At 43.5% G+C, this 17,599-nt stretch overlaps 1 protein-coding gene across 4 annotated transcripts in view; it reads right to left on the minus strand.

The window, feature by feature from the left end:
• Positions 1–5,945: 5,945 nt before the first annotated feature.
• LOC139054860 (transcription termination factor 2-like) overlaps positions 5,946–17,599 on the minus strand; it is a 117,549-nt gene continuing 105,895 nt past the window's right edge. For 2 of the 4 annotated variants that reach the window (XM_070532525.1, XM_070532527.1), the window contains exons 16-17: positions 11,168–11,254; positions 5,946–6,194 (exon numbers count right to left, since the gene is read on the minus strand). In XM_070532525.1, the coding sequence (XP_070388626.1) occupies positions 6,059–6,194; positions 11,168–11,254 (223 nt within the window). In that variant the 3' untranslated portion in view covers positions 5,946–6,058. The remainder of the gene's footprint in view (positions 6,195–11,167; positions 11,255–17,599) is intronic. The other 2 variants (XM_070532526.1, XM_070532528.1) reach the window with 2 other exon arrangements.

Here is a 17,599-nt window from a genome sequence, read left to right on the forward strand (position 1 = left end):
CGGCCTCTTTCTAATTTATAAAAAGAAATGTACGCAAGGCGGCGCCTTGAAGTTTCCTCTCTCGGTGCGAGTAACCAGCGAAATAAACAAGAGATTGCAGCGCCGGCGCTTGCGTCGCGCTAGTGGATATCTCTGGCGCCCGCAACGCTATCGGTGATATTCGGCCGTTTCTCAGCCAGCCGAGTCGGGCTGAGTCACTTGCGTTTCACGAGATAGCGATAACGTGGCGAACGTGCGCGCATCACCACTGGTATGTCGCGTATGTTGTCTCAAGCAAGAAAACAAGCGCGTTGGCACCAATATGCGAATACTCATTCCATTGTCCGGGGTCACGCATCCTAGCTGTTGAAGCAGACGACGACTTGTACGCAGCAGACGACGAAACCGAGAAGAGTTTCCGACGGAATAATCATACGCTTTGACATAGCTGCTTTATTTTTACTGCGGAGGAAAACTGTTTTGCTTTACCGATAACGCTACATTCAGTGCCTTCATTTCAGTTTCTTAGGCGAAACGTCAAGTTGGCGTCACGTTACATAAGCAAACTGGGGCCACCAGCGCCATTTTGTTTGCGTCGCGCCTACGTCACGCATCGAAGAAAATGGCGGAATGTCCAGAATAGCGCCCCTGCTCGATTAGCCGAATATTGACCTCGCTATAGACCTCAGACTCTGCCCAGGCGGCGCTGCGGAAAAACCTGTCACCAGCGCCCCCATCGCAGACTTGGCGCGAACTTAGTGCAAAAAGAGCTGTCCACAAGCGAAGGTTCATAGGCCACAATGGACCCTCCGCTTTCGGTTGTCTTGAGGCACGGTTTCCTAAAAATCAAGGTCCTGGAAAGCTTCCGCCCATCCACGCTTCGGAAAGGGAGGAAGCTCAGCAGGGCGAAGTACGCGTACAATCAGTGGCGTAGCCAGAAATTTCGTTCGTGGGGGGCTCACTTTGCAGCTCGGCCTCCCCTTCTAATTTAGTCAAGGGATATATATATATATATATATATATATATATATATATATATATATATATATATATATATATATATATATATATATATATATCTGTCATTCAACAACCTTGTTTACATTACCGTACATATGCAACGACCAGGGGAAAATCTAAATGACGCTGTCCTTTGTTAGAATGTATTGAGCAGGAGCAGCTGCCACCGGTTGTGTATTGCGAGTAATTGCTCGGAAATTATAGTCGGAACAGAGCGCACATATAAAAAGCAGGAGTTCTGCAAAATATACGAGGGCGAGTCAAATGAAAGTGAGCCAATGCAAATATATGAGAAATGGGGTACTTTATTTAAAAGTAGTCACCATGAGTATTTAGACACTTGTCCTACTAACGAGTCGCGTGATTCCCGTCTCATAAAACTCCTTGAGTTGCTGCCTCAAAAATCTGTAAATGACTACACGTAATCTTCCGACACGAATGTGGTTCCCTTGAGCAGCTTTTTTTTTTTCAAATTTTACCAAATGTGGAAGACGCAAGGCAACAGGACTGGGCTGCATGAGGGATGTGGCAGCGTTTCCCACTTGAACTTTGCCAGTTTTGTATTAACCACATCAGCGACGTGGGAACGGGCAATGTCGTGAAGCAAGATGTTCCCAATGCTCAATTTTCCCCGTCCTTTGTTCTTGATTGCGAAACGCAGCCGATATGACCTTTCCCAATATCTGAAACGATTTAGAGTTTCTCCAGGTTTAGAAAATTCGATCAATAATGACCCCTAACGATCTAAAAAGAAGTCAACATGACGGCCTTTGTTTTTCTTGGGAATGGTGAATTCAAATGTTTCCACTGTAAGCTTTGCCGTAGTGTTTCAGGCTAGTAGTAGCGGCACCACGAGTCATCCCCGGTCACAATTGCAGACAAAAAGTCGTCACCCTCATCTGGGGTTCTTTGACGTGCACCTAAATCTAAGTACACCGGTGTTTTCGCATTTCGCCTCCATCGACATGCAGCCGCCGTGACCGGGATTCGATCCCGCGAACTCGTGCTCAGCAGCCCAGCACCATGGCCACTGAGCAACCACAACATTTTCATTTATGTTGAGGGTGATTGCACGGTGGCTTTGGCCCGGCCATGGATGTTCTTTGTAACTTTCATGTCCTTCTGTGCACAGTTGGCTACAACGCTTCGCAGTGGCCAATGAAACGAAATGTTCAACGCATGCGGCAGCCATACGGCGAATAATTTATTTTTGGGAAACATCTTCATTTGTCAAAAACCTAATGACATCAAGCTGTTCAACTTTTGGAGTGTCCATTAACTGAAGCGTCCCGTGGCCCATTACTTTCCGCAAAAGAAGTAACAAAATCGAACTTTCACCATGCGACAATTCGCTTCGCCGCAACAATGTCTTCCTTTTTTTCTTTTGTGGGGCGGGGGGCGGCGAAATAGAATAATGCAAAGGAACGCATGTTGGCTACAATCGAATGCCTACTTTGGGCACCTAGTGTGGCTACCGAAGGAATATCGAAGAAAACGTGTGATGCTTGGTCCACAGAAAACCATACGCATAATGCTCGGTATCCTACACCGGTGAGACAAAATTTTCCGAAGAGGTTGCACTCAAGCGAACTCGTTGCAATCCGTCGAGTCCCCGCAGTTTCTTTTTCTCGTCTGCTAGCCAGGAAGCGTCCAAAACTCTGCCAGGCGAAAATGCAGTCGGCCAGAGAAAGGGAACGCGCATCCAAGTGCGTAGCGCGGTTGTCGATGCAGCACGAGAAAAACGCATGCGCTCTGGCTGGATTGGCAGCCCGCGGGTTACGAGAACAAAAGAAAAAAAAAGAAGAGAAAGGGGCTTAATGTATCCTCGCGAATAAAAGTCTAGGTAGAAAAATAAATAAGAACTTAGTTACAATGGTGGATTTAGTGTCTTGACATGGATGCTTTGGCGCAGGTGGAAAAAAAATGTTCATATTCTTTTCTGTGACCTGACGGCACAAATGAACCACCACAACGCTTTGTCTCATCGGACCTCGCTGCGCGCTTTTTCAACTTGTCTGATAGTATGTTGATTTCGCTTGTCTCGTTGTATGGCCCGATGTACGACTTTTGAAAAGTCTATGCACCTTTGGCGTCAAATGTTTACAACAGCATTAAACCCACAAAGTTCCGTAATTGAAAATCTAAAGCACGACTTCGGAAATGTTAATGCACTTTCGCATCAAAACGTTATGAGAACTTTATGCCCACAAAGTTTCTGAACTGAAATCCAAGCGCTCCGTAGATTCCGCGGCCTCCGCGAGATGCCGAGACGAGCCCGCTCGCCATCAAAACGCCCTTGAAATTTTGTGCTCGGTGGGGCTCCTTGCGTTACGATATGTGACTCCCGATGCATGGGCGTTGCTGCGAAATCCAGCCCGATTTCGCTATGTTCGCGCTTAAATGTCTTTTCGAGCGTGAATTAAGGACATTCTAGACAAAATTGAGCATGATTTCCGGCGCCGGGAGTTGTTTTGGTCGGCGGTGCATGACAACACGAAAACATTTCGGGGGGGGGGGGGGGGGGGGGGGGGCTGAAGCCCCATAAGCCCCCCCCCCCCTGGCTACGCCCCTGCGTACAATATAAAAAGTCTTGGGTGTTATTTCGGCGTGCTGCAGCTCGCAAGTACAGAGAGCATAAGGTTTGCTTATAGGCATATCAGCATAAAAATCTAAGCATTTCAAATTGGTTCATATTGAATATGTCCTGAACACAAGACTTAGGTATCTCCTATATTTTTATGCATGTTATCGTAATGTTTTTCCTCGCAATTATTTACAGAGAGTAAATCCTTCCATAGCATTTTTCAGGGTAGCAAACAGAAAACGTTTTTCAAGGCAGCAAACAGCGCGCCATCAAAACGAAAGTAAGCTTCATACAGCGCCTACGCGCCGCACGTTTCTTTCTCACAGGAACTACAGCATCGCTCAGTACTTTTGCACTTTTCGCAGACGCTTCGAGCAACAAGCGCGCACAAATAAATAACACGTGCGTACTTCGCAATTAGTCATCCAGAGCTCGCACAGCAACTTTATTGCTCACATTTAAAAAACGAAGTCGAGCAGGCTCAGCACATCGCCAAACGTGCTTGTTGTATCGGCGCAGGACATACAAAATACCGAAAGTAGAAATGAGCTCGCGATACAACGGTGCTCTAGAAATGGATTTTGAATTCATAAACGAACCAAAATGCTTGGTTAAACTGACCTGCCAAACCTCTCCGTTCCACTTGTTGTGTCAAGCGGAGGCGGACGTCTGTTAACAGGTGGAAATATCAATCGCACATACGCAGGATGGTTCGCAATGTTTTTTCTATTGCCAACGAAGTGGCGGCGGCAGATTCTTGAGTTTTCGCTTGGTTACCACGGTCCTCCGTTAGGGCTATGCAACACAATTACAGCAGAACAAAATTGTCGCACTTTCTCATGCGAGCCGCTGTTTTGTGGGGAATGCAAGTAATTCGATTACCCCTACAAATGAAGCTGTGCAGGATGATATGGGCTGGACTAGTTTTGAAGTGAGGGAAGCTCGCAGTAAAATTGAGTAGGAAGAACGGCTGAGGAATATAGAAGAAAGTAAATGGGATGGGAGAGTGCTCAGGTATCTGTACAGGAAAAACATTGATTCACAGTGGAGGGGAAGAACTAGGAAGCTTACCAGCAAGTATGCGGCCTGTAGGGTGGGCAACACAGCAACAAAGAAGGTCAAGCGGAAAGTCATAGAGGCTGAAATAATCTCATGGGTGGCGGCAATGGAAAAGAAACCTGCCATGAGTAACTACTTAAGAGGAAAAAACGAAATCAGGAAAGCAACCATTTATGATAATTATAACTCAAAGGGAAGCTCATTATTTTTTGAAGCAAATCAGGATGCCTTAGAACATGCACCTATAAAGCGAGATATAAAGAAGTAGAAGCGTGTGCTTGCTGCGGTAAAGCTAGGGAAACGACGGAGCACGTTTTATTAGAATGTGAAGACGTCTACCTAGCGGTCAATTTAGGCACCACTGGCTTCCTTGAAGCCCTTGGGTTCAGCGGGAGCAGTGGTAAAGCAAACATGTCCTCAATAGGCATTAGTAAGAGGCGATTGGAGGATTGGTGGAAGAAAAGTAGGGAAACAACAAAAGACGGAGACGTACAAAAGCACAGTACGCAATAGGAGTTAAGAAAATTTGGGCGTGGTAGTTCATAGTTTTTTTTTTCTTTTTTCATTGTTTAACCTAGGTAGGACTTTAGGCAGTATAATAGCAAGAGCTTGGTGGCGCAACCCACCACCCCGTTCCAAAGGGGACGCTCATAACATCCATCCATCCATCCGACTCCAGAGTCTGACTTCTATTGAACCAGTGCATGGTGGCGACCGAAGTTGTGGACGCCTGTCTGGCTCATTTTTTCCGGGCATCACCGCTCACACGATGTCATTAAAATGGCGGCCGTGAAGAAAGTTTGCCCAATTTAATATGTCAGCCACACTCACTTTCACTAAGATCGTTTCTTGGCTTTCCGAGAGCCGTACGGTCACTCTGAATAAATTTGCGTCGACTTGGCACGAAACTGCAACTCGATCGACCATAACTTTGGTGACCAACACCGGGCGAAGCAGCGCTGGTTATGCTTAAAGCCCGAGGCAGGCGTGGCAAATCGTCACGACAAGTTTGCCACTCGTCGATAATCGGGCCCGCGATCATGCGCACGAACTAAAGTGATAAGCAGTGAGTGTGCCAAGCAAGTTAGCCTGAGCATTTATTGGACGCCATGGTTTGGTTCTTATCGCGAGTAGGCGGAAAACACCGAGCTGTAGTATTGTTCTCGGGTTATCACTTTCCGAGATACTACCCCTTCCACAAGATTTGGCATGACTCGGCCACAGATGCCCGAGTCCCGATGCAATGCGTATTCTTCAAATTCTTGCTTCCATTCAGACACAGAAAAGGACACAGACACCGGACTGTAAAGCAGTATGCCTTTCTTATATTATAACAAAAAAATTGTTTAAATTCAAAATCTAAATAACTGAGAATCCTAACTTCTTTGCACTCCCACTCAACAATCTATGTGTTTGTCAAGAACTTCTCGCAAAGAGGAAGTCGTAGTCATTGGCGGTCAGGCGTCGCCGTGCGACGACCGATTCTGCGAGCTGCTGCTTGTGCTTCTGGAGTTCTAGAATGCGCTCTTCAATGGTGCCTGCACAGATGAGCCTGCAGACAGAACAAAGATGGGTTCAGTTAGGGTGATTGTGCTCTCAATGATTCCTCTCAGCGGTACTTTTGCTTTCAAGTTTGAAGTTTACTTTCTTTTACAAAAAAGAGGGTACTGAGACAAAAGACATTGTGCCTGACTGAGTCTAAGTTGCCTGAACGTAATTAGCACAACAGACAAATGTGAAAGGAAAAGTTCATCCACTTAAGAATAGCGTGAAGCTACAAAGGAAACCCATACAAATTTATCAGAAAGCTAAGAATCAGTTTACATTAGAAACACCAAATTAATTTAGGTTGACAAAGTGCATTCTTGGAGAACACTTTTTACTGATATCACAGTAATAGGTTGATTATCAGAAGACAAAATGAAAATCAAAACTCAATTTTAAAATTTTTGCAGATGTTTTAGGCTTCCGTTTCTTATACTTTGAAATATTAAAATTAGAAAGAAAGAACTGTGAAGTTTACAACTCTATAGCTCATCAATAACTCAATATCACAATTCTGTGGCCTGAACCTACAGCAATACACATCTAAAGCAAACAAAATTGATGTATAATACACCCATCACAATTACAGGACCAAATTGAGAGTAGGACTTTCCCAAAACCATTGTAAACATTGTAACAAATTTACACGAGCTGTAAGTTCTGATACAAAAATATGTTAGCTTAAAATGCTCTAATGGATGCAGTTTTTAGTGCACTGTTACAGATTTGTAAACCTTATGCTTTTACATATTAAACAATTTTAGCAATAAATTCCAAGCCCTAAATAAAGATTATGCTTCCTACAGTCATGTTTTACTTATGACCACTACAGCCAGTTTGGCCAATGAGTCCAAACAAAAAGTTATGTCCCACAAAGTGACTGATCAAGTATAAAGCTCAACAATGGCACTTTGCAGAGCAAAAGCTTCATCTTCATACTTATAGGTTGCATCAAGCAATGTCATTGAAATCACACTGAATGCAAGCAACATGCAGCATGAAAGCATAAGGAATCGAGCTTCCTGGTATGTATAATGTTTTCCATTACACAGCACAACTCAATCATGGAAAACCCAAATGCCATTCCACATCGAGGATGAATAGAATACCTATCACTTTTATTTGTGGCCACAAGGAGTGCATTCGTGAACAAAAATTTTGATTTGAGTTAAAAGTAAATATACCAGTATAGTCCATCCCGGATATACTGAACTCAAAGGGGGTCGCGAAATAGTTCAATACTATATTGTTCATTCAAAATATAAAATATGCCTACCTGAAGCATATCAGAGATGTCCGCACAGCTCAGATTTTTTCCTGAGATTGTGAATGGCAGGAACTTAAGGATTTGCTTTTCCAAAGCAGTGTCAACCAGACGAAAGTCAACATATCTTTTGCTCAAAAATGCTGCAAGTCGCTTGTGCTGCAGAATGGTCTCTTTTATATCTACCTCAATGCTAACCTTAAAAACCCGGGGTGCCAGGATGCAAGGCTGCGGTGAGCCTCATGTGCGTCAAGTGCTTGTGCATTTTTATCCAAGATAAGGTAGAAATGGATACACCGCAGAAGCAAACTAGGCTGTACAGATAAGCACTATGCCATAATCAGCGCACTTTACTGCAAATTAAGCATGAACATGCCCTGCCGTGTGTCCGTTGCAATGCCAACAATATGTTGTGCGTATTGTTGGTGTTGCGTCGGTAACAAGCCAGGTGGACTGCTGTGTCGGGTTTCGGAACCCACTTCCTTTTGGTACTAGTCGTCCTTGCTTCTCGACTGCCTTTAAAAGTCCATGCATCTCTCAGCATGCTGCTCAGCGCTCTGATGTCTCGTGGCCACTCTTGTACACCACTGCCAGCCACAATGGTCTTCAGTGAAGTGCAGACGTGGCGTGTAGTGTTTTTTTCTCTTCCATACTGAAACGTAAAGATCTGTCCAAGTGAAGGTTGATGTAGGATTTGTTTCAGCCACTAGCAGAATCATAAATTGCTGTTTGCGGAAAGCATTATTCTATGAGACAAACCTGGCAACGCAGCATCTCTAGTTTGGCACCACGTGCTTGACACCACTCAGTAAAAAGATTAAGTATCATCAACGCTTTCTTGCGTAATGTGTATCACACAGGGAGGCCTATCACATTCTTGAAGTAGAGTGGCAATCTGCTCTTGCCGATAACGAACGGACAGTTTGCACAAGCCATCCATATGCACAGCAAGCAAAACCGAGAGCACCCTACTCACTTTTACTCCATTGCATTTACTGCCCTTCAGATTCAGTCTCCTGTTTGGGAGCACCTGCCAAAACATAAATCTTTCTAATGACGCGAGAAGTGATTGAGTTTCCATTAGGAGAAGCGCACTTGCAGTAGCGCAGCAACGTGTTCTATATATTGAACCTGGCAGTGAAAGAGTTCAATGCATGCATGGTACAACACTATAGTTTTGCTTGAGATTTTTAAAGGGATCGACTGTAATAGTTTTTCAGATGCAACCCATGGTAAAATTAAACATAACTAACCGGAAGCTAGTACACATCACACTATGCAAACCACATGAGCCTATGCGGCCAGTGTTTCAGAGTGCAAGACTCACGAAAACAAAAGGAACAGGAACACATCAACAAGGTTCTACTGTACTACATAAACGTAGACATACTATAATAAAATCCAAACAAAAAAGTACTCAGCAGAATGCCTGTTAGGAGCAATAAGTCGAGAGTGTGGTCACATTCTAATTCATTACGCAATCATCGAAGATGCTGCAGACCCCAAACCAAGCGCATGACCTGAACTCCTGTCGATATTACAAGTGTGGTCGAAGGAGAAAACAAAAGATCACATTCTAGCTAATGCTAACTTGCTTTTGTCTCATTTGCCCACAATGGTACACACCATCCTGGAGCATGGGTTTAGCAAAACAGCAAAGCTTTTCATGTTAGTCCTTGTCATGTACAAGAAACATTGCAACAGCCTGATTGTGGGTTAATATGAATCTGTGCTTCCCATTTTATAATTTTTAAACAATAAATTTATTAACACCATTTTTGGTGCAGATGTCAGTTCAGTATGACAGGCTCAGGCTGCCATGTACTTTCATGTGCACACACTGTGGTCGCATAGTATGTGCTATTACATGCAGGAATGAAAAGCGAATGAGCACAGGCAAGGCAGAGCACCTGCTTGCAGACATAACTGCTTTAAATAGTGATGTGTGATGCCCTGACTAAGTAGAAACTAAACCTGCTCTATCCCTGAAGCTAAGGGCTGGCGCATCAGGCAAAACAAACAGAAGATAGGACATCACAACGCAACATGTGGGCTATTAAATTTAATTACTAATTAAATTATTGGGTCTTGCATCCTAAAACCACAATCTGATTATGAGGCATGCCTTATTTGGAGGGCTCCATATTTATTTTGATCACTTGGTGTCATTTGACGTGCGCCCCACGCTTGGTACCACAAGTGTTCTTGCTTTTCACCCCCTCAAAATGCGGCCGCTGCCTTCAGGAATTGAATCCACAACATTGTGCTAGTAGCCCATCTTAGCCACTAAGCCACCATAGTAGGTCACAGGTCTATGAGAAATGCCTTAGTGGGGGTTTTGGGATCAATTCTCATGACCTGCGGTTCTTTAACAAGTGCCCAAATTTAAGTACACTACTGTCTTTGCATTCCGGCCCCTATCACAATGTAGTCGTCAGGGTTGGGCATCGAACCCGCAACCTTGTGTTCACAGCAGCAGAACGTTATAGCTATTGAGCCGTCGAGGCCATTGGTGAATTAACCAATCAAACAGTGATGCACATGGCAAGGTGAAGGTCGCTTCTGACTTATTTCTTTGCGCTGACATTCCGTTGCGGATTCAACATGTGAAGGTTACCTTGCAACTGCTGCTTCTGAACTACATTGTGTGTGGGGCAAGTGAATTACTACAGTTAAAGTACAGTTAAACCTCAATAACAAAGTTCGTAAAATTGGCCATTTACTTCCTTATATTTATATTTTCTGATATAGATATTCAATCTTTTATGCAAATGAGTACAGTCACGGATGGGCTTTCCTTACATGGAAGGGGCTGCAATACATTCACATTTATTGGGCAATCAGAAAAAGCAAACTTGAATGAGAAAAAAATTAAACTTGTTGAATTTGAGAGTCGGCAATGAAAGTGTTTCATGCTATGTCAACAATATCTTCACATTGGTGGCACAAAGCCTGCCATGCTTTTGCATCCACTCTACCCGTGCGGCTGATAGTGCCGCCCGCTGTGCGACATAGCTATCGTGGAAAGCGCCGGCAAGCGCAGTGAATGGTTTGCCTGCCTCTCGCTTCAACGTGTCTTCGAGGAAACTCCAGATTATGCAACCTCCAGTACTAAAGCGGGAAGGCAGTGAACATAATGCCATTCCATCTCGGCACACCCACATTTTACACAAGCAGCAGATTACTTCTAAAACAGGGCACACAGGCTTTGCGTAAACTCAGCCATGTGCAGCCATGGCAGCGCTAGAAAAGGAGGCATGCGCCAACCTGCCCCCTCCTCCTCCCTTTCCTTTTACTTGTGTGAGAAGATGGTGCTCATCAAGGAATATCTTTCTTGGCTAATCCTTGGATGCTTTTACTCGCACCTAAACCACATGGCATGCAATAGGAACTTATAGCACTTGGACTTTGTAGAGAACATAACACTGCTCCGCTTCAGCGGTCATGTGTCGCCCGATTTCGGAGGTGCGTTTGCAAGCAGCCACACATTTAATTCAACCAAATGATTGTCTGCATCCGTGGAACATTCCATTTACCTTCTTGGGATTCATTCCCTCACGGTGGCAGAAAAATTTGTCATATTGAAATCATGTATAAACACACTTCCATATATGAGGTTCAAAATATATGGTATTTTATGGACAAGAAGTTATAAAAAGTTAAGTGCTTCATTATATCAAAAATTTCGTTGTGTTGATGTTTAACTGCATACGCACCTGTTGATGACAACCGTCTTGGTCTGTCCCACACGGTGGATACGGTCAAACGCCTGTGCTTCCAGGGCCGGGTTCCTAGAAGGGGAACTAAATGTGGTGATAGGGTCTAATTCAGAAAATTAAGTTATGGGGTTTTACGCGCCGAAACCACGATATGATTATGAGGCAAGCTATAGTGGGGAACCTTGGAAATTTAGACCACCTGGCATTCTTTAATGTGCACCTAAATCGAAGTAGATGTTTTTGCATTTCGCCCCCATTGAAATGGTGATGGTGTCTAATAATGGTGTATAGTACTACTATAGGCCACATAATTTCATGCTGTGACACTTTGAGAGCAATTCTGACTAGTGCTTCTTTCCATTTTAGTTTTTACAGCGATGGCTTTTTTTTTTTCATTCATGTACCCTAAAAGCCCTTTTACAGGCATTACATAGGGGTTACATAACATTACACAACATATTACGGTGAATAAATAATGAAAACGAGCGCCATTTGCTGAGAACAGAACTTGATAAAAGCTACTGAAAAACACACTGCAAACACTAAGAACATCCTAAAAAAAGTAGAACGAAAATGATAGCGGCGACAATAGAGAATAATACAATTCTAAGCAGTCAAGAACACAATTCTAACAGTCGGCGCACAATAAGCGCTTCAGTTTGCAAGCAAAAGCGTCGTGGTTATTGACAGAAACGATTTTTGCAGGCAGCTTATTCCAATGGTAAATGGCAAGGAACAATGGTAAATTACACATAAGCTTGGTACGAGCGATCTTTGGTGGTACTTTAAAGCCGTGGTCTAATCGGAAAAAGATGTGATGGGCCTGTTTGATATGTCGTTCTGTGAATGGCGCAGGATTGTAATAAAGTCGGTGAAAATGAGATAACAAGGTAACAAGTCTTCGCGCTTCCAGTGAACATAAATTTAGACGTGATTCGATATTAGTAATGCTGGAGTAGCGAGAGTACTTCCTTGTGATAATCCTAGTGGCCTTATTCTGCAATGATTAGAGTTTCCCCGAAAGGTATGCTTGATGCAGGTTCCAGATGATGGCGGCGTATTCTAGTTGCGATCTGACTAAAGTTGTGGATGCTAGTAGTTTGGTTTCCTGATTTGCAAAATGTAAGTGATGCCTAATGAAACCCAGGGTCTTCGACGCTTTAGTGGTGATGTAATCAGTGTGTTTATGCCATGTCAGGTCTGAAGAAATATGAACGCCTAAGTATTTTACTGCAGGAACTTTCTCAGTGGCGATGTTATTCATAGAATAAAAGGAGGACACAGTGAGTTTAGTTGTGGTAAATGTTACAGCTTTTGTTTTATGAACATTAATCTCCATGTGCCATTGTTCACGCCACTTAGTGATTTCGTCAAGGTCGGACTGCAAGGCATCAGTATCAGAAGGGTCAGTGATCATTCTGTAGATAACACAGTCGACAGCAAATAGTATAATAGTAGAAGTAAGGTTGCTGCTTATGTCATCAATATAAATAAGGAAGAGAATAGGTCCAAGCACGGAACCTTGCAGAACGCCAGACTTTACACAGGTTAGTGCAGAAAAAGATCCATTGGCAGAAACAAACTGGTGTGAGTTAGTTAAAAAATTAATGATCCATTTCAGGGCATTCCTGTTTATATTAGGATTTGCGAGTTTCATTTTAAGATGAGTGTGAGTAACCTTGTCAAACTCTTTTGGGAAGTCAATGAAGACGGTGTCAATCCTTGTTAGGTGATGAACACTGCCGTGAAGGTTGGCTAACATTTCGAACAATTGTGACTCGCAGGAACGACCACGCAAGAACTCGTGTTGGTTTCAAAAAAAGTTGTGCTGATCCAGGTACGTCATTACTGCCAATGATATTATGTGTTCCAGAATTTTGCAGGGTATGCTCGTTAATGAGATAAAACCTATAATTTGAGAGAGCAGAAGGATCTGCAGATTTAGATATAAGTATAACACAAGCGATTTTCCAGGCGTCAGGCACTTTTCCTGTATCAATAAACTGCTAGAAAATTGCAGTGAGGATATGAGCTGTCACTGATTTAGTTAGCTTCAGTAGAAGGGTTGAAATCCAGGCCAGTTGGTACACAGTTGAAGGGAAAAACCAGTCAAAAAACACAAACGAGAAGAGGAGAGGTTCACACCACAACGACTGGACTATCAACTGAGCTTTATTAGAATCGGTGTAGTCCCAGCAAGGCCAGCAGAGCATGTGCAACTACATCATCGCTAATCACAGAGCACGAAAAGACAAGATATCGCATCTATCGTGACCAACCTAGAAATGAAATTCTTTTTCAGGTAAGCGCACCGAGGTTGTACTAATGCAGTCGTCACCTAATAAACTGATGTAGTACACTTGCAGATTTCTCATTCTTCGTTGCCCTTGCCCCTACCAAGAATCGTTACATTGCTGAACAAAGGGTAACAGCCACATTTATTGCAATGGTGAAGCAAGTTTGCACCGTTATCTGACCCCAGGGAGGAGTGGTGCTCACGCAGGCGGTCATTATTACATCGATAGGCCAAACCGGTTGATGTATTAATGACCGCCTGCGTGAGCACCACCACTCCACCACTCTCGTGATTACAAGACGCAATATCTGGAGAACTGCTAAAAGCAGCTAAATGGTTTTCAGAATATATACTAGCCCTAAATACTGATAAAACTAAGTATATCATATTTCACTCAAACAGGAAAATACTAGACTACAGTGCATTCACTTTGACTCTAGCAAACCGAACTCTGGATTGTGTTGATTCATTTAAATATTTAGGGGTTACTTTAGACAGTCACTTGCACTGGAGAGAACAAATTAGCATTGTCTGTAGAAAACTCGCTTTAAGCTATTACACACTGGCCCGTGCCCGGCAATATTTTTCTCGTGCTTTGCTTCGTTGCATATACTTTTCTTTGTTTCATACCCACATGAGCTATTGTTGTGAAAAATGGGGCCTAACATATAAAAGTTACTTAGCACCTATAATGCAGTTGCAAAAATGTGCCCTAAAAATAATAACGTTTTCCTCAGTTCATCACCCTAACTGCATCGTTTACTGACCTTCGTATTCTTTCTTTCACGGCGTTAAGAAATTATAAGATCACTTGTTTAGTTCACAAAATACTCAACAGCAACTTTTCCTTGCCCAACGCCATATTTAACTTCCCGCGTGCAAACACCAGGCAAGCAACTAACTTTAACCTGCCTTATTGCAGCAATGTCTACGGTGAATGATTATTAGAGTTCTTTAGTACTATACCTTAGAACACTGTGCCTGTGGAAATAAAAGTAACCAGAAATTTTGATCTTGTATGTAAATGCTTCTTGTCAAGCAAAATGTAATAACTCTTCCTTAAAAAGAAAAAGTACTTGTTCAGGTAAATAATGTTCTTACTCATTGAGCAGATATGTACTTGGTTGACCGGCATATGTATTTTTGTGCATTTGACCAGTTACTAGCCACATAGGCTATTGGTCCAACTATTTTTGTGCGCATTCCTTGAATTGTTTAAATAAAGCTCACTTTTTGATTGATTGAATGATGGGACACTTCCAATGGTGTGCACTCACTGCTTGCGTCGAACACTAAAACATGCTTAAATATGTTGCATCTGTTACTGTGAACAAGGTTCCTGTATGGAGAGCCAAAACACACAGGAGTTCTTAGTGCTGCGGCTGCTCATTGTTACTTTCATTATTTAAGTCAGCCTGACTAAACTTACTTTGTCTAATTCAGATGTTCTGATTTTTGTTTCCGGTTTTTTTCGTGTATAATAATTATCAGCTACAACACAGGAACCTTCTTGGCACAAGAATATTGTTATAAGTGAGTTTGACTGCACTAGACAACTTGATTTGGGCATGGCAGCCTGCACTTCATCATGTGCATGCGTGTGAAGCAGAGTTGCAGAGTGTTACCCTCCACTCCATTCCGGAAAATGGAGATCCCTACAATTCCCCTTCTTTTAGCTCCTCGGAATGGTGCGAGTTGGACTATTCCCACTCCTGGAGTGGTTGGACTGGTACATTCCATTTCTTCAATTCCAGTAAATGTAACACTTTCTTCATAATTGTTTACTAGAACTTGCATGCTTGGCGACAAAAAACAAACAAACATACTTTTGAAGTTTTAACAACATAGCAAATAATGTTACTACTTTTCAACACAAGAACAAACGTGCTTTGTGGTCTCTTATCCCTTCAGGCAACTGTTGCATGTAACTTTTCCAATTTTTCTGACCCCTTTTCAGAACCGTGGCTGCACAAGAGTCTGTATCGTGGGGCTCGCTGCAGCGTGAGCAAACTCTCGTGTTCTCATGTGTCCCAGCCTCATACAATTGTGGCATTGCAGTGGCCTTGGGATGGCACCCAAGGCACCAATTGCCTTGGGTGCCATGATGCTTCCTCGAAGGACTGCACCAAAATGAAAAAGGAAAAGGCGATATTGAAGCAGATGGCGAGAGACCAATCGTCTCGTTGGGAAGCTGTTGAAGCCGTCAAAAAGCTACGCTCCCGACGCCGCCAGACTTCAAAGAACACTGATGCCTTTGTGAAAAATACACCCCATCCGACAACAGCTCGTCCTCTGCCCCCTAGGCCTGGGGCAATTCAATTTAAATCTGACAAGGCCATGGCAGAGAACAATATAACTTGGTCCTCACTACTAAAACAACAGCAAAAGACAGAACAACAGCGGAAGTCACAACCGAAGCCACAGCTGATGCCACAGCCGAAGCCTACCCGGAGGAGATGCCACAGCCAGAGGCGATACCGCAGCCGATGCCACAACCAGAGGCGATGCCGCAGCTGATGCCACAGCCAGAGCCGGGGCCACATCAAGTGATACAGCTGTGCACGCTTGTAGAGCGAACAGCGCGTGTTCCTGACAAATTGCCTGAAGAAGACCGGCAAGTGGTTATGATGCTGCAGTCTCTGATGAATACCTTTCGAAGGCTCTTAAATAACCTCCACACTCCGTCAGCGCGAAGTGCAATGCAAGTGCTGGATGCTCTCAATTCAGTACTTGCAACACTTGAGTATACATCATGGCTCACCCGCATCATTATATTCGCACTGAAGTCAGAACGGCTGAAGTTTAGCTTTAAAAAAATATACTTCCACGCACTGCAACGTACTGCTGACGCCCATCAGATCCTTGGTCTTCAGTGGTGACTTCAACGTGCATCACCAGCTATGAGCCACCAAGATTGACGGCAGCCTAACGTATCGACGGAGCACTTGCTTTGACTTGACTGATTTCCACGCACTTTGCTGCGTGCACAGACAGTGTTCCCTCTATCCCGCTTTCTTTCTTTCTGTTTCCCCTCTCCCTTCCCCCGGTGTAGGGTAGCAAACCGGACGCTCGTCTGGTTGACCTCCCTGCCTTTCCTCTCTTTGCTATCTCTCTCTTTTGACCCCCTTTTTTTGACGTTGCGACAATATCTTCCAGGACACTCTCACCACCTGTTATCGCACAGTCTGTGAAAAAAATATGGCACGTTTTCCAAACCACTTGGAGTTGTGTGAGGTGTAAGAATTTGTGACATCGCTATTTTAGGCCTGCATCCCTTTCTTGTAGGTCAAGCATGGCTTTGTTATGTTATGCTTAATTATGCTTAAATCAGTGGTGGGACTGCCCACCACTGATTTGGAGCAATTTTTGGAGCAATTTTTGGAGCAAGTAAGATTGCATTCTGGAGCAGTTTCACAGTGTCTGCCAAGTTGACATTTCCAAATTCCCCAAGTTTTCCAGGTTTTCCCTTAGTGCCTTTGCAAGATTCCCTGAGTGACATAGAACTTCGTTTAATGTCAAGATGGACTGATACCATGTTGCCCAATGCTGTCACTCTCTAGTAAACATGTTAAAAAAGGAAAAAAACAATTTAATCCAGTTTGAATAGTAAGGAGTACTGTTTATTCTATTCAAAAAGAAAACAGAAAGGAGGCGTTAGTAAAATGCACAGCGAATAAAATATCTTTGAAAAAAGTGGTAAAGCCCATTGCAAATAGAGTCAAACATTTTCAAATACGAATAAAAAGAGATGCCAACAAAAGCAGATATTTTCAAATATGAGCTATTTCTATCAACTGATAGCAAGCTAGTTGGTATGAGGCCCAAACTTTATCACAAGTGAGATTCTCTCTCAGTAGCTGGAAAGTCAACCTGACTTGTCCCAACAGACTCTCAGCCTGCACACAATGCCTCAGTGTTGCATTTCACTGCTTTAAAGAGTTTATGTTGGTTGGATGAGGAACAGCTGCATCTCGGCGTCAGCTACCACTTAATTTTTTTAGCTGAAGCTCCTTCAGAGTGGCAGCACACTTCCTTTCCGTTTGTTCCTCAGTGTCTGTCCTTTCTGTCCTCATCCTCCTTCCGCCGCGCATTCGCCGCTCAGGCCACTTGAAAGTTCCTCTTGGTGAGATGTA

The sequence above is a fragment of the Dermacentor albipictus genome, chromosome 1, assembly GCF_038994185.2.
Source record: "Dermacentor albipictus isolate Rhodes 1998 colony chromosome 1, USDA_Dalb.pri_finalv2, whole genome shotgun sequence".
NCBI lineage: Eukaryota > Metazoa > Arthropoda > Arachnida > Ixodida > Ixodidae > Dermacentor > Dermacentor albipictus.